This window comes from Podarcis muralis, chromosome 3, assembly GCF_964188315.1.
Source record: "Podarcis muralis chromosome 3, rPodMur119.hap1.1, whole genome shotgun sequence".
Lineage (NCBI taxonomy): Eukaryota > Metazoa > Chordata > Lepidosauria > Squamata > Lacertidae > Podarcis > Podarcis muralis.
This window is the reverse complement of record NC_135657.1, coordinates 105,558,856-105,582,107: the sequence shown is the minus strand read 5'-3', so window position 1 is coordinate 105,582,107 and position 23,252 is coordinate 105,558,856. Positions and strand designations below refer to the sequence as shown.

The 23,252-nt window shown below is 39.9% G+C and overlaps 1 protein-coding gene across 5 annotated transcripts in view; it reads left to right on the top strand.

Moving 5' to 3' along the window:
- Positions 1–23,252, top strand: part of MACROD2 (mono-ADP ribosylhydrolase 2) — a 997,146-nt gene that overhangs the window by 229,379 nt on the left and 744,515 nt on the right. For 4 of the 5 annotated variants that reach the window (XM_077926442.1, XM_077926444.1, XM_028722268.2 and 1 more), the window contains exon 5: positions 14,928–15,044. The exons of the other annotated variant lie outside the window; for it this stretch is intronic. In XM_077926442.1, the coding sequence (XP_077782568.1) occupies positions 14,928–15,044 (117 nt within the window). The remainder of the gene's footprint in view (positions 1–14,927; positions 15,045–23,252) is intronic. 5 annotated transcript variants of the gene reach the window in all.

Below are 23,252 nucleotides of genomic sequence, written 5' to 3'. Positions count from 1 at the left end.
TCTTGAATTTGAGCGTAATGTAACCAGTCTCGCACCTTATTTTTTAGTTTGTCTTGGCTCTGCAGCTTCCAATTGTCTCCAATTTTTTCAATTATTTCCCAATATTTCGGCCATTGGGCCTCCATATTGGGCCTTTTTCGAGCCTTGGCCTCCATCGGTGATAGCCACCTCGGGGTTTTACTCTCTAATAAGTCTTTGTATTTCATCCAGACTGCAAAAATTGCTTTTCTCACAATATGGTTTTTAAACAGTTTATGAACTTTAACCTTGTCGTACCATAGGTATGCATGCCAGCCAAAAGCATTATCAAAGCCTTCCAGATCTAGGACATCAGTGTTTTCTAACAAGAACCAATCTTTCATCCAGCAGAAGGCTGCAGATTCATAATATAACCTCAAGTCCGGCAGGGCAAACCCCCCTCTTTCTTTCGAGTCAGTTAATATTTTAAACTTTATTCGGGGCTTTTTGCCCTGCCAGACAAACTTAGATATATCCTTCTGCCATTTTCCGAAGCATTCCACTCTGTCCACGATCTGTAGGGTTTGGAATAAAAATAACATTTTCGGCAATACATTCATTTTTATAGCTGCAATTCTACCTAACAAGGAAAGTTTCAATCTTGACCAAATTTCTAAGTCCTTTTTAATTTCCAGCCAACATTTTTCATAATTATCTTTAAATAAATTCAAGTTTTTGGAAGACAAATAAATCCCTAGGTATTTCACTTTTTTAACCACACTTAATTCTGTTTCTCTCTGGAACCCCTCTGTTTCTGTAGATGTCAAATTTTTGGTCAAAACCTTAGTTTTTTGTTTGTTCAACTTAAATCCCGCAACCCGACCAAACTCTGCTATAAGTTCTAACACTCTTTTTGTACTGGGTTCTGGCTCCTGTAATGTCAAAACTAAGTCATCTGCAAAAGCTTTCAATTTATATTGTTTCACTCCGACCTCTATCCCTTGTACCAACCGGTCCTCCCTAATCATGTTCAGCAGCACCTCCAGGACTGATATAAATAAGAGAGGGGATAGAGGGCACCCTTGTCGTGTTCCTTTTTCAATTTTAAACTCTTCTGTCACCACATTATTAACTATCAGTTTAGCTTTTTGCTCTGAATAAATTGCCTCTATTCCATTCTCAAACCCCCGTCCCACTCCCATCCCTTCCAGATTTTTTTTCATAAACATCCAAGAAATGTTGTTGAAGGCCTTCTCCGCATCAATAAAAATTAACACTGCTCTTGTATTAAGGTTAGTTTGCAAGAGTTCCAAAATGTCAATAATGTTTCTAGTGTTTTCGTATAAATGTCTACCAGGGAGAAAGCCTGCTTGGTCCTTGTGAATTACTTCATTTAGGACCTTTTTAAGTCTACTTGCCAAAATGTCTGCAAATATTTTATAATCCACATTCAGGAGTGAGATGGGACGGTAGTTCTTGAGCTGGGTCTTTTCAGATTCTGACTTAGGTATCAATGTGATGAAAGCTTCCTTCCACGTTTCTGGTGCCCTCTTCCCATCCATAATCTGGTTGCATACCTCCAACAAAGGTTGTATCAAGTAGTCCTTCAGAGTCTTATAATATTTGGAGGTAAGCCCATCCGGGCCTGGAGATTTGCCTAGCTGCATATTTTGAATGGCACCTTCAATTTCCTGTGAAGTTATTTTAGAGTTCAAGATTGATCTTTTGTCTTGAGTTATTTTTGATAATCCATTTGACTTTAAGAATTGGTCTATCTCAAATTCTTTCTGAGGCCCCTGTGCGTAAAGTTCTTTGAAATATCTGTGGAAACACTTCATAATTTCTTCTGGTTTCTGAACCATTCTCCCTTCAATCTCTAGATTTGTAACTGTGTTTAACTTTTGTCTTTTTTTCAGCTGCCAAGCTAGCAGCTTTCCACATTTATTTGCTGATTCAAACGATCTTTGCTTCATCTGTTTAATTTTCCATTCGATTTCTTGATTTATCAATTTAGAATATTGTGCTTGATGGAATTTGATTTCTCTCAGCACTTCTTTTGACTTTGGGTTGGTTCTCAATTTTTTCTCTCCCTGATGAATATTCTCCATTATTTTGTCCTTCTTTCCATTCCAGAGCTTTTTCTTGATTGAATTTTGTTGTATGAGAAACCCTCTCATGACAGCTTTGCTAGCGTCCCAGATCATTCTTTTTTCTACTGTAGTGTTCAAATTTATCTCAAAGTAGTCCTTTAACGTTTTTTGGGCCTTTTTCACAATCTCTTGATCTCTTAAAAGGGTGTCATTCATCCTCCATCTGAAGGAACCGGTTTCAGTAAGTCTGAATTCTAATTTCAAAGCGTTGTGGTCGGAGCATGTTTTTGGGCAGATCTCCACCTTTCTGGTCTTGGGTGCCAGCCCTCTAGACGTCCAAATTTGGTCGATCCTTGTCCAGGACAGGTGGGCCTCAGAGAAGAAAGTTCCTTCTTTACCTAGGGGGTTCTTTGTCCTCCATATGTCAATCAGATCCAAATTGTCAATCAGTTCAAAAAAGGTTTTCGGCAGTCTGCCATCAGATGTTAGGTTTTGATTTTGAGACTTATCCATATGTGTAGACACCACTCCATTCATATCTCCCATCATTATGATGTTGTTGTAGTCCATATAGTCCAGCATAGTCTCATGCAGCTTCTTGAAAAATTCTGATTTCCCGTCGTTTGGTGCATATATTCCTAATATCAAAATTTTTTCTCCTTGTGTCTGAATTTCAATCGCCAGAATTCTTCCTTGTTCATCTTTAAATACACATTTTGGTGCCAGGCTCTCCTTGGCATATATCACCACGCCTCTTTTCTTGACCTTGTCTGATGAGATAAATTCTTGGCCTAGTCTTTTGTTGACTAAGACTTTCCTATGGAGCCTGGTCACATGAGTTTCTTGTAAACAAATAATGTCCAATTGTTCTTTCTTCAATATGTGAAATATTTTCCTTCTTTTTTCCGGGGAATTTCCGCCGTTTATATTCCAACTGAGTAGCTGCAGAGACATCCTGTACTATTTTGTTGCGCCTAGAGTGGTGTATCTTCTTTATCCTCTGATCCCGAGGGTGTAGGGCCTGGTCCGCCTCCAGGCGGTATCCCAGATTGTGGTAGAGGCCAATGTGTTGCTGCTTCTTTTTGGAGATCTTCTCCGTGGTCGTGCAGGAACTTTTGTAAGTCCTCTGGTGTTCTTATTTTTACCTTCTTCTGCTTATAAGTAAATGATAATCCTTGTGGGAACTCCCACCTGTAACGAATTGTGTTGAGTCTCAACAATCTTGCCAGTTCTGAGTAGGTGGCTCTCAAGTCCAATAACTGTTTTGGTATATCTCTGTAAATTTCGACCCTTCTGTCCTGTATCTCCAGTGAATTTGCAAAGTGTAGGCCTAATATTTTGTCTCTCTCTTCCCTTGATCTCAAAATTATCAAACAATCTCTGGATCTGTCCTTCCTTACCAATCTTCCCAGTCGAAAAGCTGAAACTATTTTAAAATCACTTTCTTCCTTTATGTCCCAGAATTTTGAGAATTCTGTTGTCAAAAATCCAATCAAATCTTCTTGTTCAATTTCTGGAACTGCCCTCAATCTGAGGTTATTCTGACGATTTTTCAATTCCACCATAGAAAGATAGGCTTGCTGTTCACCAATTTGTTTGTGCAGAGGCTTGACTTCTCCTTTAACTTCCTCGACCTCTTTTTTAGCTGCCGTTGCTATTTGAATAGCTTCCCAAGCTAAATTACGGTTTTCTTCTGTTGCTCCTTGCAATTTTTCAATTGCTTGTGTATGCTGGGAAACCTGGTCAGTCAATTTCTGGATCGAAGATGTAGCTTGGTCAATTTTTAGTGATTGGTTGTCAGCCTTTTGATTTAAAGCTGCCAGTTGCTCCAAAATTTGTTTCAAAACTCCCTCAGATCCTCCTGCTGCCATATCTTCCTCTGCAGGATTTTTGGGCTTTTCGGCTTCTGCCTTTTGTTCGCCCAGCACAGCTGGGACCGAAGATCTGCGTCCCTGAATCAAAGTTGTTTGTACAAGCTGTGCCTGCTTTTTTTCTTTTTCCTTCTCCTTAGCTTCCTTTGCTTTGGCTGCTCTTGTCTTTCCTGTACCACTCATCAGTCAATGTTCAAGGTCAAATTATTGTTGTCCCATGGGAAAGACAGATCCAGTTTAAAAACAATCCAATGAGAGAGAATAAACATAAAGCAGTTCCCAGGCCTTTATATTTCCAAAATCCTCTAGGGGGAGTGCCACCAAAGTTCAGAAAGAAGAAGGCAACTTTTCCGCCATTAAAGTCCCTGTTATGTTAAGAAAACACAATAGTCCCAAAACAGTAATAAAAAAAAAGTCCTGCAGAGTGTTTTTAACTTTTAACAAAGTTTCAGAAAGGTGCCTGTAACTTGTATCCAATCCAACTTGTTTAAGCTCAAAAGTATCACTTACATCTCTAAAAGTTTGTAACAGTTCCGCAGTTAAACAGTTTCCCCTCCGGCAGCCCGACGATTTGGAATTTAACTTTCAATAGCCCCCAACCGAGGGGGGTCAGTCCAGTTTTCTTTTAAAAATTTACTCACAAGAAAGTCTGTCTTTCCTCTTTAGCAGTCACTTCTGAAAGTGCATGAAAGTCCCTCTTTAGCGCTTCCCTTTTCAGCTGCTTTCCGCTTCTCAAGTCCTTTGCTTTGATCTTAAAAGCAGTACCGGAAGGCGGACTTCCTTTTTATCGTCTCCCGGTTTCAGCCAATTTAAAGTATAATTTGTTCCCCGGATTTAACGTCCTTACTCACGGGTTTGTTGTTTTAGCCAGATCTTTTAAGGAAGAAAGGTCGACGCTCATCTGTGACAGCCGCGCGGCTTCGCTTCCGCAGAAAGAGCGATGAACTCACAGCACCGCTACCCCTCCTTCACTCCGGAGCCCCTTACGGGGTTCCTTCCGTGATTTCAGGGTCGCTCCAGGTGCCCGCCGAGTCCCACGGCCACGGGCTCACTCTGCCCGTGGTTTTTCTTAGTGGGTCGTCGCTGTGCCGTAGCGAACCGACCCTTTCCCGCGGAGCCCCTCTTCAGAGATCGAAGAGGACCGCCATCACAGTTTCGCGCCGCCTCCGGAAGTCGATTAAAACATAATAGCTGGATAAAATAATTTCAATGATAGAGCATTTACAAAGTCCATTAGGTTCAGTGGGGCAGACTCAGTGTCATATTTATGGTACCCTTACTGCACCACAAGCACAGTGCTTCTCACAGCTGTGAGAAGCTTGTGAATAGAAATGCTAATTCAGGGGCGCTAATCAGAAGTCTTGCATGGGAAGAAACAGCTTGGGGATGATAGATCAAAATGCATTGATTTTCATGTGTCAGTAATGTTACAGGCGGGCATGTATCATTGATGCTTCAGATAATTCCAGTAGAATGCGTTCAGATTCTGACGTAAAACACATCCCATGGTTTGTTGTAGCTGTTGTTGAAATTTCAAATGACAAAAATTAACCCTGTTTAATTAATTTTTGAGTGTGATTGCACTGCTAGCCCTCTCCTCCATGAACAACAATTATCTTGGGCTATCAATGGCCCCTAGCTGCAATAGCTATCCTCTGCCACCACTGTTCAAAGCAGCAATGCTTCTGAATACCAGTTGCTGGAAACCAAGGGTTGGTTTCTGGTTTCCCACAGGCATTTGGTTGGCCACTGTGAGAATAGGATGCTGGACTAGATAGGCCATTGGTCTGATCCAGCAGGCTGTCCTTATGTTCTTGTGTTGGGAAGATACATGGTGCGTTTCAACCACTAAGGCTTTCCTCATCCTGCTCTTGCTAAAGGTGACCATCAGGGTGACCAATAATCTGTGTCATCCAAGAATACTGACAACTGACCTGCCACAGCCCTATCTACCATTCTCGCCAAGAAGAGGGTATTTGCAACTGGTTGGTAGTTATTCCAAATCATGTATGGTTTATTTAGGGGTGGCCATACCACTAGCTCTTTCAACCCCCACATGCAATAAAGCATTAGCCACACTCTGGACCCACTCAGTAACATCCTGCCCCACCACAAGATGATGTTGACAGTGGTCAACAGGACACATAGTCAGGCATATAACCACAAGCAACATGTCCATATCATCAGGCTGCATAAACACATAACAGACTGTGGTATTGGGTCCTTCGATTGAAACTGCAATTACTGTGCAGTCAAGGCCACTCTGAATTCAAGTGAATTAATCCTTAAACTTGTGCAGCCAGTTGGCCACAGCAGGTCCTTCAGTGCCCCAGAGATTCCTTCACCCCAGTGGGACCACCCAATAGAGCCAACAACTAGAGGATGCAATGTAGGTCTGTTTTGTCATCTGCACTGCTGCATGGCAGGCATGATTATGTGGTACTAATCATGCTCTTATAATCTTCAGAGGAAGATTCATGCCACTTGTGCTCTAGTCTTCATTCAGCTTGCTTTACAGCCCATGGCGCTCCAGAATGCCAAGGCGTTAGCCTTTACAGTGCCAGAGAGGTACTCAGGAGGGATTGTGTCAACTGCCCATCTCATCTCATTGTTTCATAGGGAGACCATGACTTCAACATAAGTCAGCTTTCTCCACTGGAAGATCTCCCAAAGCATTCCAGAACATGTCAGGTCCCATCAGTCTCTGAGTATGGGACATCTGAATCTACCCACCAGTAGATGGGTACAGTGCATGCTTTCATAATTTAAGAATGGATTAATGATAGATAAATCTGTAAATATCTCATATATAATAGAAACCATTTCCCCCTATTATCTAGATACATATGATTTGTCTTTTGAAACATGCTCTTTGAAATAAGCTGCACTGCATTAGTTTTACAATATTAATCAAGACTCTTCTTGTTATAGACTTGGATTTAGTAATAAAATGAAATGAAATGAAATAAACTCACCACCTTTTCTATTATTGTTTGAATGAAGAACTACCTAGCCATAGTACTACCAACCCTACAAAACCAGTCATACCTTCAGTGAAAAGTAATGTTCTGATTATGATACAATGAACGCTCATGTACTTTGCACATACATGCCCTATTATCAATTATTCGTTGTTTTGTCACAAAAGAAAAAACAAAATACAAAAAGTTGTGTGATAGGCTAAGAGTTTTGGATTTTATTTTCAATTGTTTGTCTGCCGGCATTCAGAGAGGTTTTAGAAGAACCATGTTGCCCCGAGTCCTTATGCTAAGTCTGAGTGGGCCACTAAAAGTGTGAATTTATTTGACATTACAGTTTTGCCGCAACAACCTAGGTGTTGGATAGTTGAGCTGATCAGTTAAAGCTTTAATGCAGTGGCAGTGGTAGCCATCCAGATGTTGGTGGGCTGCCGTTTCTATCAGTTCCAGACAACATGGCCAATGGCCTGGCATGGATGTGAGTTATGGAACACAGGTCCCCCATTTCCACTTTAATGCATCTCTGTTCCATTAAACACTTGGGAAAAGACAGGGAATCATTTCATGTCTGGAGAAGGAGAAGGAGAGAGGAATATGAAGCTGCTGTATTTGAGCATTATGTATGCTAGTTGTAGGCAGAGACAGTAGAAACTGAAAGAGAAAAGGACAGATGTGTTTGAAGTATCAGAATGTCGGAGAGATGATCAGTTTGGGAATGCTGCTATCTCCTTTTAGTGTCCACGGTGTCAAAAAATTTTCTCCTTGATCTTAATTAAGAGCGATCTAGATCTTATAGAATGTTTTGAATATGAGAGCTGTTTTCATTTTTACTGTTGGCTATGCATTGGATCCCTGACAAATGCCAGCCATGGATTTAGAAGCCTAGATTAGAAAGCATGGAGAGAATTGTTTACAGCAGGGATAGTCAACCTTTTTATACCTACCACCCACTAATGCATCTTTCTTGATGGTAAAATTTCCTTACTGCCCACCAGTGCTTGATGGAAGGATTCAACTTATGCCGTAGAACCCCCTACCACCCACCTAGAATCCTGAAACACCCACTAGTGGGCGGTAGGGATCAGGTTGACAACCCCTGGTTTACAGGGTCAACTAGAGTGTCCCCTTTGTAAACAAAAGGACCTTCCTTATGGAATATTGTTGAAGTGAGTTGAGCAAAAGTCCAGAGGCAATAGGCATACAAGAGAGGTGAATTTAGTGCGTCTGGAAATTCAAAGTTTCACTAGGGCTTGTATATGACTAAGTCATACTCAGAGTAAACCCACTGAAATAATTGAACTTAAGTTAGTGAACACCACTGATTTAAATATGTCTACTGAAGATAAGTTGGTTAGATGCAACCCGATGCTTTTAATCTTTTCAGATTTCTTTATGGTTTGTTACTCATTCTTGTGCAATCAACAAGAATTACATGATTGGCAATGCAAATGGATTACAGTAAGGAGATTGTAATTTGCTTCTATCTTCCTCTCACAGACAGACTTTACCAGTATTGCTCAACTGGAATAACTCCATTTTTTCCTTTTCCGCAATGACTTATCAAGTCAGCATAAGCCACAGAGCACACAGTGTGAGCGGCTTTTAGAAGCCATGTCAGAAATATTTCCTATTGGTTCTTCTCCCTCAACCTTTCTGCTATAGCATCTCAGGGATCTTTCATTTAGCATTGCCCCCAATATTTACTATATTGGTCAACAACATTGCACAGCAGATAGCATACTTCAGAGTAACTCCTTCAACAATTTTCTGTGGGAAGTTAATTAGCAAAAACGTTACATGGGAAAAGAATATTGCCCTTTCTCCTGCGTTAAATGATATAGTGCTGATATTATTTTTATTTCAAGCACACTGGGTTCTTTTTTTTTATTACATAGCATCTGCAAGGTCAAAAGACATTTATAGCCTTCCTTTCCCTGTATGATTGCTTAATTTTGCTGTGGTGTTTGATTATGTTAACATTTCTATCATCGTCTGAGGGAGGCAAGGCTAGATATGTGTAATATTTTTGTTAACAAAGCATCTCCTGGCACCATTAAAGCTGTTTGCTTTGCCCTGGATTAATTTGCAATTCTTAAGGATTTCCCCCCTCCCCTCAGTAAGAAATACATTTATTTGCATTGTACATCATTAAATTGTCCAGTGTCGGCTGTATAATTTTAACTATTAAGTTTTGAAGAGCTGCTAAGAGTTTTAGCACTCAGCTACTGTATAAGTAATTCATGAGCCTGCATTTAGCTTTGTAATATTCTTTTATTGTGTGCTTTGAAAGGACATTGCCCATGGCTTTTTTGTTGGCCCTCCCTGACAAATCTAAATGCTATACTCATTGGTTTTAATATACTTCAAGCAGGATCCCCCTAGCAAATGATTATGTCCTTGCATCTTCTCCTAAGCAATTATTTTCAGAGTGATAAAATAGATAGTTTGCTTCCCTGTTTGTGGAGCAAACAATTGATCATGCCAGTATTGCATATTTCCCCTCAAGGATAATGCTTCTACCAATTTCCTATGAAGAGAACGTATAGTTTGTGGGTGGAGGTGTTGGGCCTCTGCAGAGATTTTGGTTGTCCCTTTAAGATCTGAAAGGATACTTCTTATAAACACATAGCTGTGAGGAGAAAATTTTAATTCCCCCCCTCTTAATTCTCAATTGCAAATCACTCCATTTTGAGTTACATAAACAGACAAATATCCCCTAATTTTGCCCTAAATCTTATAAATTATAGTCTTACGTAAATATCTAGACATTTGTGGATATTGGACGATGAACACTACTGCTTGTTCGTTTGTTTTGTAATGCTGGTGTTTCTCAGGCAATTGAACTAATACTTTGCAAATATGTTTCACATTTATTTTCAAACCATTTAATTCACAACTACCTCACAATTTGTAGGGCTGTCCCAAAATATTTTGCTACGTGGCGCAGAACAGCCGGCTTATCCAAAATTAAGTTGCATAGAACTGAAAGCTAGCCAAGTTATTTTGGCATGTAAGGTATAAAACCCCACAGATGTCTCTTCCTGGGAGTAATAAAATACGACAGTAAGGCATTAAATAAGTAACAATTTGCTACCCTTTCATGACCCCCAAAGATCAGTTGCCTGAGGCGGCTGTCACACGCTGCCTAGCGGTAGGGGTGGTGCTATGATGGTGGTGCTACGATTATGCAGTGGCTATTAGTGGAGGGTGTTTTTTTCCTGCTTGCCCAGGCCTCTTTGACACCCATGCTTGGGATGTCAGGCTCAGTTTATACAGTTCTTTACCCTCAGAATCAAGGATTAAAGATTGTAAGGATTGGTCTTAGTGAACAGGCGGCCTTAATTCTACAAAGAGCCAGTGTGGTGTAGTGGTTAAGAGTGGTAGACTCGTAATCTGGTGAACCGGGTTCACGTCTCCGCTCTTCCACATGCAGCTGCTGGGTGACCTTGGGCTTCTCTGAAGTCTCTCAGCCCCACTCACCTCACAGAGTGTTTGTTGTGGGGGAGGAAGGGAAATGAGAATGTTATCCGCTTTGAGACTCCTTCGAGTAGTGATAAAGCGGGATATCAAATCCAAACTCTTCTCTTCTTCTCTACGATCCACCCCACAAGTGAAAATTACACAGGTCCAGAGTCAGGGCAGGTAGGCACAACTCCAGGCTCCTATCATGTATACATGCTGCTGTGTTTGAGCTAGGTGTGAATTATCCTACTGTAAAAATGTTTTGGGTATCCTGCTTTTAGTAGCCAGCTTTTACAGTATATATCTCTATATAAAATTCCAATGCATGTTTCAGAATACAGTCATACCTCGGGTTAAAGACGCTTCAGGTTAAATCTTTTCAGGTTGCGTCCTGCGGCGACCCGGAAGTAACGGGTTACTTCCGGGTTACTTCCAGGTTTTGCCGCTCGCGCATGCGCAGACGCTCAAAATGACGTCACGTGCATGTGCAGATGTGGCAAATTGCGACCTGCGCACGCGCAGACGCGGGGTGCGTTCTGCTTATGATGCGAACGGGGCTCTGAAATGGATCCTGTTTGCATCCAGAGGTACCACTGTAGAAAGTTAGCATAATGAACAAAATGTCAATTTCCTTGGAAATTCCTTATTATTCCCTATACTCTTGCAACTTAAAAGCCTGTCAGTTTACCCATTAGTCCTATACTGTATATCCCATTATTTATGTAACCATTATGTAAATGTACATGGGAAGTCACTCTTTCGCTTCTTGGCAATCAGGATTTTAGCAGCACAGGCACATATTTTGTACTTTTATTACCAGGGTGAAAAATACTGAATGTTTCGAATGGAGAGGTTTGAAAATGCAATTCCATAATTGTGCTTGCCCATGATGATTAAAATACACTTCAGAATAGCATTTTGTAAATTTAATGAGTCAGGTTCAGGATGGTTTTGAGTATCAAAAGGAATCATTTATGTGTGCTTCCCCCCCCCCCCTTAAAAAAATCTAGGCGGAATTCCTGAAATCTCACAAAGACATAATACACTTCAAAGCATACAACTGAGTTTCTAGAACATAATAAAGATAGACCCTCAGTTTCTGCTAACTTTTGTGACCATGGTGGACTGAATGCTTGATGTTGCTAGATCAACAGCTGCCAAAATGATCCTCTCCACTCCCTTCCTCAGTTTTGTTGAATGTTACGAAAATCATTTCAGAGAGAGTTGAAATGGGCACTGAATAATTATTGGGTCAGCAAAACGGAGCACATATTCCATCTAATGCTTTCAAAGCACCTATGTTTGCAACCTGTATACTGTTATTAGCAACACTATGCACTGCTGTTAATTAGCAGTTCTGAAAATTAATATTCCACTCAGCTTCATTTATTTCTCTACTGCAACACCAGCAGCATCATTCAAATTTCAGAGCTTCCAACATAGCAGAATTATTGGAGATGTTATGGGTGTATATGTTGCCCACCATGACTCATCTCTATGGTGTCAGTCAAGGAGCTTCTTTGAATTTGAAAAGAAATGAAGGATATAAACTTTAGTGCTGATGCCCCATGGCACAGACTTAGACTCTGCTCTTTGGTTCTCTTTATGTCTATAAACAGCAGCAACTATCTGTTTCTAGAACTGCAATGTTTTGACAGGTGAACTCTTAAATTAGTGATAAATGGATTATCTCACACATGCTTCTGATTCAGAATGGATATTAAACCGGATGAGTCTGGAAGACATCCTCCCAATGCCTGAGTTGAATCTGGATTTTGAAACCCATTCTGATCTAGAATTGTGCTCTTTAATATCATCTGGGGTAAGTTGGGCTTACAAGCCTGCCTTATACCTAGTGCCTCACCTGGCATCATCAATCTTACTAGATGTGTGAGGCGAGTTCCCATCCCTCCGTATAAAGCTGCTCAGGCTTAGAATAAGCACTGTCACACATCAACTTAATATTTAGGCAGACCATGTAGTCAGGAGCAGGAATGCAGAGCACAGAAGAGAGAAAAATAAGCACCTCCACTTTCTTCAAGAAGTAATCTAGCACAATTAAACCACAAGGTCAGAGACAGAGTGCAACAAATCTGCCACAAGGCGGCAACCACCAAAGGAGGTAATTAGTGAACAAAGTTGGCTCACTGCATAACTGCTTTGATGCTTTGGGTAAAGAGGTCTACAGATCTTCAAATAAGGCTTTTTCCAGGCAGCCCAGGGTAAGGCTTCACTCATGGAACAGGCAGACTTTCCTGGAATCCACTGACCAGGGAGTCCTTATTGAAAGCCTAAAGGTCACCTCAGCACAGTCAATATACTTAAAGCAAATTGTACTGGATAGTTCTTGTGTAGAGGCATCACTAGTTGATCATTTTTGCTATTTTTTTCTAGCAAAACCAGTAAACAGAGATGGAAGCCACTTCCCATGTTATCCTTCAGTAATGAAGTCATCCAGACAATATAGTGGTGTTAGCAACGTTAACTTGTCCTATGAGTTCCTATGGGTTCCAGCAGACCTATGTGTTTTGCAGATTTATGCTCTGACGCCTCCTCCTGTTGCTGGTGGTCTGCTTGGGCCCTTTAGGGTTTGTGTGTAGGAAGTTATCTTGGTCACATATAGCTAACAGTTCCTGCCAATACCTACCTTCCTTCCTTCCTTCCTTCCATCCATCCACCCATCCATCCATCCATCCATCCATCATTCATCATTTTTTAATTTGTATACCGTCTTTCTGACTTACAATACTCAAGGCGGTTTACAAGCTGAAGAAACAAAAATGTACATCTTCTAACAATCTAATGCAATACAAAAATGTGATAATAAAACTTTATAATAGGCAACCTACATAAAAAGTAACATTCAACAATCATTAGAATAGTATGAAATAATAATAACATATAAAAGTTAATCAGAAATCCACTCAACAGTTACAATAAATAATTTCTAAACTATAATCAATAAAACAACGGCAAGCCCTTCCTTCCTTCCTTCCTTCCTTCCTTCCTTCCTTCCTTCCTTCCTTCCTTCCTTTCTTTCCAACACACTAGAAGTCAGCTCAACCCTCAAGGCATTTTGTGGGGGGGGGGGGGATGGCAGCTTGGAAGATTCATAAAAAAGAGGGCCTTGCTGGGCTCTGATGTGAGCCCCATTGCCTTCTTTCCTCAATAAGGGATTGTCAGTGAAACTCTGAAAAACACTCACAGATTCCTTCTGGCTTGGACCAGAATCCAGTTGGGGTGAAATAGATCTGGGGAGGGACAGTTGTTAGAAATTTAGAATTCCACCCCATCACAACTCTGAATCTAAAAATTCCATAAGGCAGACACATCACAATTTCCTTTTCTTATGTAAATATTTATATGATTAGAGACTTTTAATTTGGGGCATATCCTACTACTTTTTTGTTTTGTTGCCATAATCTCTGAACATATGTGGGGAACATATGGCATCCATGGGTTTCTTATAAGAAATTATTAATATTGCCACTGATGTAGTGACTTGCAATAATTACTATGTTGTTTTAATTGTTTTTAATTATTCTTTTCTTTACTTTGCTGCTAATTAGAAAAAATATATTTATCCCATTGCTTGTGAATAGACTAAAATTGCTTTGACTGTTTGTTTTCCTCTTCCTTCTCCCTGCCGTTCTCATCTATGCTTCCACTATTAATATTTTTCCCTAAAGCTCTTGAGAACAATAAGCATTAAGCATTGCACCACTAACTTTTAGATGATTTTACAATTTCGGCTGTTAAATGATTGGTTGTTGTTTTTTGAATATTGCAATAGCAAGATGTAAGTTGAAAGAGAGATACTGTTGTGCTGTGCAAATTGTTCTGCATTAAAAGACTTTATGATGTGGGAAGTACTAAGCAATCTGGCGGAATAGTTTTATTTATTTAATTTATTTCTAACATTTAATAGCCCGCCAACTAATACAAAAGGGATTAGACAGCACCCACAAGGTAGTATTAAATTATGCTTTCATTTTCACGCTGTCTTTTAATAACAAAACCAAATTTTCTTCTTGCTTGGTAACTGGCTAAGTAAATAATCAACGACCTTAACACAGGGGGATTGTACTGTGAGAATTTCTATTGTATCTACTCACAGGATCTTTCTTTTTATGTGTGTATCCATGCTTGGTGATCACAGTAAAATTCCTGTAGCTCCATGACATATCTAGTTCAAATTAGGGTCCCACAGATTTTTTGGCAGCTTTGGGGGAGCTTGCTACAAATTTGTTCATTTCCACCAGTTGAGGGGCAATTACCTTTTCTAGTCCCCCCCCCTCCACCTCCGAATGTCTCAGGAGCACATGGAATAGAGTTGTTTCAGTTGGGCCTCTACTACCTTATCTTAAATAACGGTGCTCCCCCACATTAAAATTATTGTGTTTTGGACAATCTGCAAATATTAATATAGTGTTAGAGGTGTTCAGTTCTGCTGAAACTGATTTTTTTTTTAAAATCTGCATTAAATGCCTCAGCTTTAGTCCAGTTAGACTTTGATTACTGAAGTTTTTAAATATATATATATGTAATTTCTTCCCTCTTTCTTTTAGTTGATGGCTGTATTCATAGAGCTGCCGGCCCCTGTCTAGTCGCTGAATGTCGCAACCTGAGTGGCTGTGAAACTGGACAGGCAAAAATTACTTGTGGTTATGACCTGCCCGCAAAATGTAAGTAAGCTACTTTCCCCTCACACATTTTTAAAAAATCAAGCTGAAACTTTATACATACCTCACTTCCCAACACAATAAATCAAGTGAGGCATTCACTTACCAAATTAGCAGTAAGATTAAATTAAGCATGCTTCGTGATGACCTTTGTCCTTTGGAGGAATTGAGATGTTTTAAGAGGCTGGAGCTTCTTTAGAGTAAGGGAAACATGCGTGTTTACGTTTTGAATCATAGCAGACCATAGATTGTTTTGCATATGCTTGTGTCTATGAAAAACCTTCAACAGTTTTAACAAAATGTGCATTATCAAATTGATCTGCATGGTGGACAGCTTCTATAAATGGTGCCGATATCTTGGCTGTGAAATGCATTTTGAGCCAAGGAGATCAAAGTGATGTATTTTGTGTTTTCAGCTGCTGTGTATAGGCTGATTGGCAATTACTGTGACAGCATCTGTCACAGTTAAGCATTCAGTGGAATACTGTTCTCAGCACCAGAATGTTTTCTCTCTCTTTGAAAGTCGAATTGTCAAAATTCCCATTATATGTAAATAGAGGGAAAAAGGTTATTTTACTGACCTTCTTGCATAGCTATTTAGCCACACTTGGGAAAGTAAACACTGAAATAGCAATTGTTTGCAGCCTGGATGTAAAATGACACCACAAAGAAGTGGGGCATATTGTGCTCAATAGTTTGGAACATCAGGGCAGTATTTAGCAATCCAACTCAGTTGTGTGAGACTGTGTTGCAGGAGCTGGAATTTTTTGTGCTCTCTTTCTTATATGATGTTCTGAGTTTGCGGAGCGGGGGTGGCTAGATCCTCCATAAATGTGTTACGACTTTGTGAGGGGCCAGATCCCCATAAATTCTTAGATTTAGTTAATGTTAGGAATAAATCAATGCTTGGAGTATTAGTGGAAGCTACCAGGTGCTGAATCTAGCAGCTTCAAAAAGACAAGGCCAACCAGTTTCCCATGCTAAGAAGAAGATGGGTTGTTATTAGCAAGGAACAAAGAGTACTTGGCCATTAGGAATGATTGGCAGTGCAAATGCTGCCAACCAGCTGTGAGGGGAGAGAGATTTTCTGTTTATCAGGCAATGGCTTTTCCACCTGCCTTGCCCCACCCTCCAGATTGTTACAATAAAATAAAAATAAAATAAAATAAATATTAAAACACAGCATTTCCTCATCCTTTCCCAACAATTAGAAAAGTGTACAGTGGTACCTCAGGTTACAAACACCTCGGGTTACAAACTCCGTTAACCTGGAAGTAGAATGGAAATTGCGTGGCAGCAGGAGGCCCCATTAGCTAAAGCGCGCCTCAGGTTAAGAACAGTTTTGGGTTAAGAACGGTCCTCCAGAACAAATTAAGTTCGTAACCCGAGGTACCACTGTACTTCTTTAAGTGCCAGGGTCAGATTTGAAAGGCAGTCTACATTTTATTGTATTTTCAGTCTTGGTTTGCTCATCCAGTATGTTCATTGCAATTTTCCTCCATGGGACAAAAGAAGAAGACACAAATTTTGGATGTTGTGACTTGTATGTGAAGAGCAAATTTCAGTGAAAAACAAGAAGCAATAGGCTGTTTTGAAAATTCAAGCTTATAACTATGTAGAGTGAACATTCTGTGAAGCTGTATATGGGTGTGACAGCAAAAATATGAACAAATAAAAAATATTCTCAAGTAGACAAATATTATTATTCATACTACGCTAAACAGGAAGCTGACATGTGGGAAACAGATGCCTTGGGGTACACCAAATGACTACCTGGGAACCTCAGACTACAGCAGTGCTATAAAGCAGCATGGAATTAGAGTTTCCATAAAGACACATTTATGTCAATATTTCTATATCCAATTTAGATTATTTAATTATTATGTTAACACAAGATTTAAAAGCCGAGAAGCCTGTAGATCATCCAAGGACCTGGGGGTATATATATATATATATATATATATATGCTTTCGTAGATTATATATATTGTGTGTGTGTGTGTGTGTGTGTGTGTGTGTGTGTGTGTGTGTGTGTATTCTCACCTTTAATAGTTATAACTACATTATAAGCTACCTCAAGAACTTGGTTAGAATGTATGGCAAAGCAGCTTAATGTTTGGCTGGTGGTTGTTTATTCTTTCATTTGTTCAAAGTATTTTTACCCCTCTCTTTAGCTGAGGGCAGGCAGAAGGCTCTCAGAGTGTCTTGTAACTATGACTAACATGAGAAGACAGCCCCCTGCTCTCAGGGTTATAATCTACAAAAATGCAGTACGGACAGAAAAGGGATTAGTAGGGAAGAGGGGAAAAACAGATGAACTGGTAAGAATTCAAGAGGATCTGGTGTATCGGCGGAGCCAGTTGAGAAGCCTTGTAGCCTGATTTAGTAGAAGGAGAAGAAGGAGGCGGATGGCGCTGGTTGCTCTGGGGAGTCCAGTGACTGGTCTGAGAGCATTTGATCATATCTTAATGGTGAAACTAAGGCAGTATAATCTGATCAGTTCCTGGATGGGAGAACACTGTGTGTCCATGTAAGATACCCTGAACTTTCTAAAGGAAGACTGGGATATATGCCTAGCAGAAATAGGTAAGGTAAAGATAAAGGACCCCAGGACGGTTAAGTCCAGTTAAAGGTGACTATGGGGCATGGCACTCATCTTGCTTTCAGGCTGAGAGAACTAGCGTTTATCCACAGATAGCTTTATGGGTCATGTGGCCAGCATGACTGAACCGCTTCTGGCGCAACAGAATACCATGACGGAAACCAGAGCACGCAGAAATGCCGTTTACCTTCCCGCCACAGTGGTACCTATTTATCTACTTGCACTGGTGTACTTTCGAACTGCTAGGTTGGCAGAAGCTGGGACACAGCAACGGGAGCTCACTACCGTCGTGCGGATTCAAACCACTGACCTTCCAATCGGCAAGTTCAAGAGGCTCAGTGGTTTAGACCACAGTGCCACCCGTGTCCCCTGCTAGCAGTAAAAGCAGTAAAGGAATAGGGTCATAACCATATATACTAATTTCGGAGTCCTTTGGGAGACCGCTGTTGCTTATGGACCTACAGTGGCATAGTCCATGCAGAAGACAGAAATATCAACAAACTTGGAGAAATGCCAAGGTTTCTCTTTAGAAAATTATTTAGAAAAATGAGGAAAGCCCAAAACAGTTAAATGGAGACTGAGCATAAATGAGCATTCTTCTCAGTGACCATGTAATATTGACTGACTGTAAGTTGGAGAGCTAAGGGAGAATGAAACAGAGGGGCCGGAATCCTGAACACACCTTTTAAAAACATGCCTTTTTAAAATTCAGGATCATACCAGAGGTTTTATGCTGATCTTAATTTACACACTCCAGAAATGTATTAACATAGTCACTACCCATTAGGTAACACTGTGTGGCTATTGATTTATCTTTCTGATCAATTTAATGTTACAATGTAGATCAATCCAAAGTGATAATGTAAATGTGCTCGCCAAGGCAATTCCTGCTGTGATATAAGTAGTGATATTGGCATTATCCACAGTGGGAATAATTATCCTGTTTAATTAGAGATTAGAAAGCACTCATTGTGTATTCATAATAATCTGTCTTTATGTAAAACTTTATACTTGAGGTCATTAGCCTTAAGGTGGGATGATTTAAATCTACGTACTTGTTTTTATACCATTTAGGAAAATATAATTAAATCAGTACATTACATAGATATTAATTGCAGTGCATTGGTTACAAACTGGACAATAAATATTGCTGTAATTGTTAAGCATACATTTATTTTACATCATGTGTGTGTGTGTGTGTGTGTGTGTGTGTGTGTGTATACATATACACAGACACTGGTCTTTATTAAAATATAGCTAGAATAATACAGTGGTACCTCGGGTTACATACGCTTCAGGTTACATACGCTTCAGGTTACAGACTCTGCTAACCCAGAAATAGTGCTTCAGGTTAAGAACTTTGCTTCAGGATGAGAACAGAAATCGTGCTTTGACGGCGCGGTGTCAGCAGGAGGCCCCATTAGCTAAAGTGGTGCTTCAGGTTAAGAACAGTTTCAGGTTAAGAACAGACCTCTGGAACGAATTAAGTACTTAACCCGAGGTACCACTGTACGTGATGGCAAATCTCAAACTGCACATGATACTACTCAACTGCATGTAGTTTTCCATAACCTTTTTTTACATCAAATGAAATAGTGGAGGCTGCAATCCGCAGTTGAACCCCTGTGCAGAAATCACAGAATCATGGAATTGTAGAGTTGGAAGGGACCCCAAAAGTCATCTTGTCCAACCCCCTGCAATGCAGGAATTTCAACTAAATCATACATGACAGATGACCATCCAACCTCTGCTTAAAAAACTCCAAAGAAGGAGAGTCCACCACATCTCATGGAAGTCTGTTCCACTATTGAACAGTTCCTACTGTCAGAAAGTTCTTCTTGAATCTCCCTTCTTGTAACTTGCAATCATTGGTTTGGGTCCTATTCTCCAGAGCAGGAGAAAACAAGTTTGCTCCATCCTTCATGTGACAGCCCTTTAGATATTTGATATTGGCTATCATATCTCCTCTCAGACTTCTCTTTACCAAGCTAAACATACTCATCTCCTTCAACCTTTCTTCATAAGACTTGGTTTCCAGACCCTTTATCCTTTCCTCTTGTGCAAGGTTCCCCTTAAAACAAATAAATCTGCCTCTCTCTATTCCTCACTAGCTGTCCCCCCCCAAAGAATGCATATCCATGTCAGCATTGGACAAAAACAGTGCCCAAATGGTATCACATGCAGTGTCTTTTGCATGAAGAAACCAACTGTTTAATCTCCCATTTCAAATTCTCTCTGTAGGCCGAGTTAGACAAGCCAATGTTTCTGAGCCTCATCTTTCTACAGTGCTTAACTTGTAATAACGTTGCTAGTGTTGCACATGTATTCATGCCATGGAGTTATCTTACTTCTCCTTTATGTGTCTTTTTCATTGGGTAACATTTGTAAATATTTAATGGGGAAATTGTGCTAAACTTAATTTAATGAGCTGCGTGCTCCCAAGTTTAGGGTCTGTTGCTTCCTTATTAGTGTAATAGTATCCACAGGAGGTTTGCTACCCCTGTATCCAAGAGGAAGAGTGTGTTTTCTGTATATAGCAAAGATATCTTGCCACCAGAAGAAAGAAAACTACTTGTAATTGGATTGAGTCCAACAGGATTTGGTCTGTGATTTAGGATTGGACCTTTGTGGACTTGCTCTCAATTTCACTCCTTTGTTTGACTCTGATACCATAAACCTGCAGAACTACTGTATCCATAATCTACCTGCAAGGCTCATAATATTCAGGTCCTAAGGGGGAATACTTCAGAGAGCCAAGAGTTTTGAAATACCTGGGACACTGTTAATGATTAGAAGTGATTAATTATGATGTTCCAAGTAAGTTTTAGCATGTAATAAGAGGAAATGAGGCATTACAGAGTATTTATGCAGGAGAATTCAGAGATAAGTATAAAAAAATACTACTTTGGTTTCTGAAGTAGTCTTAAGAGGAAAATGGGAGGAACATCAGATATAAATAACTTGCTTGCCTTCTTATAGACTTAAAATAGCTGTCACTTTAGATAGCTATTACTGTTTGAAGTGGAGAAAAATAATGCAATATCACATTCACTGATTGTCTTGTCGAACGTGTACCAGAAGTGGGAAAGAAACCCTGACATTAACATTGTAACAAGAAACTGATACTAGACCTTACTGTATTCCTGTTAATGACCAGCAACAAATGCTGAGGTGTGATTGCGAGGCCACATTTAAATTCCCACAGTGTAATGAGAAGGGCCGACTTCCTGACACTAGAATATTCAAAGTACACGCAGATGCTTTATGAAAAGTGCCATTTCAGCAGAAAGACAGTACAAAAAAGGGTGCTTGAAAGCAGGAGAAAAGGTTTCACATTTAAACTCTGCAGAACCAGGACTTAATCTGTCAGTGTCCTATTTTAGCATCTTAGTCAAAGCCAGGGGGCAATACTGCAAGATTTTCTCCATTCTGAGTCAGACCAAAATAAAATGTGTATGTATGTGTGTGTCGTGTGGTATTGTGAATACTACTGCCAGTTGGCTCAGTGAATTTGTGATTGCGAAGGTTGTAAATTTCCCATTGAAGCCTGACCTCTATGGGCTGATTCTATATTATGCAAGGAAGATAAAACAAATTGTATGTATTTGCATTTCTTCAAAATCTAGATTGCAGTAGAGAAATCACATCACAATTCCTACCTTGGGCTAGTTACATTTCTTTGAAGTCTTTCAGCCCTATTCGCCTCACAGAGTGTTTGTTGTGGGGGAGGAAAGGAAAGGAGAATGTTAGCCACTTTGGGACTCCTTCGGGTAGTGATAAAGCGGAATATCAAATCCAAACTCTTCTTCAGTCTGGATTGATGACAAAAAAAAAAAAAAAAAAAAAAGCACAACTGTGGCTACTACTCCTTAGAAGTCCTTGTGAATTAGCCTTCAGAATCATAAGTTATGACTGTGATAACTATCTTCTGCTAATGGCATCTTCTGATTACCCAGCAAAAGCCTCAAGAACCTAATCTACCAGACCATGACTAGATAACAAAATTATTCAACTTGAACTCAATAGGGAGGCAAAAATATATAGTTTGCAAAGGCAAACAAAATTACCTACATGTTGCTATAGTAAAAAAGCTGCTCATCATTTAATTGGTAAATAAGGTTATGAATATTTTCCAGTGAATAAGACGTAACAGTGGCGTAGCGTGGGGGGTGCAGGGGGGGCCGGCCGCACCGGGCGCAACATCTGGGGTTAGGGCAAATCCACGGGTTAGGGGGCGCAGATCCACAGGTTAGGGGGCGCAAATCCACGGGTTAGGGGGCGCAAATTACTTGCCTTGCCCCGGGTGCTGACAACCCACGCTATGCCGCTGAGACGTAACAATGCATGCTAAGTGCTAGCCCTCGTTTTGAGTCGCTAGAAAACAGCTTTACCATTGTTAATTGTTGCAGATTTATCCCCCCTCTTTTGTTTTTTCTGACTTCAAAAATGCTATAACTGAGTGACTTGTGGTTTAGTAATGTGAAAATATTGCTAATATTTAGAAGTAGTACAATTTTATGGGTACTTGGAGTCTGTCACCCATAATATGAAAAGAAAATCATGCTTCCTTTTCTTAGCTGTTGCCCTTCTTAGTTATATTAGCAATTGTAATTTACATCCTCTTGGTAATGGGTTTGTTTTTCTCTCTCTTCAGGTTATAGTATTCTGCATTCAATCTCTGTTTTGAAAGGGAGTTTAACTGATAGGGTCACATAGCTATTTAGTGCAATATGGGAGAAGATAATAAATTTGACTTTTAGTGTCTAGTGTAGTAATTGTATCACATCTATATGATGAGTTAGTACAGTGCTGGAGCCCTCTTGATTGATTGCTATATTTTAGAATTAAATCCCCTACTATAGTTACCCCTTTGGGGAAGACACGATTTAATTTAGGTCTTCAGTTTGTAGAAGGAAAATCAAAATTATACTTCTGTAAAGCCTAATTTTCTGCCAATTTTTTAAATCTTATAATTTTTTTTTGGTTCTTGAACTGGTTTCTAAAACCCACAGCAAATGGCTTTCAATTAATCCTAACCATGCTGCTGGCTTTTGTGTAATAGGCAATTACCACTGAGATCTGGATTGAACCCATCAATTAATTTTACATAGGCCAATGAGTGGCTGCCAAATGGTAAGGACTTTGTTAGTACTGACCTGAACTGGAGTTGAACCAGAAACCTGTAATTGAAAACTTCTATAGCTGACCCATTACTAATCCAGTCCCACCTGTGGGTCTTTATTACTTCAAGTACGCAGAAAATCACATTAGACACAGGTGTGCCATGCCAGATTTAGTGTCTTCAAGGAGCACAGTAGTCTGGGTTTGTAAAACTCCATTCAATGTGAAAGTTGATTTCCTTTTCTCCCCAGAATGTAAATTAGCAGACTAAAACAAAACAAACCTCTTAATGTTAATGTCTCCTGGTTTGCTATGGAGAAACTACAGAAACTACAGATCTAACAGCTGAAGTCCATGTAACACATAGCTTATAGGTGAAGTTCTACTATACAGTTGCTCATTTTCCATTGAGTTTGTATATTACTGCTGACTGCACATATTGGACAGACAGAGACACCACACACACATCCCTTTTGACAGACATTCCTA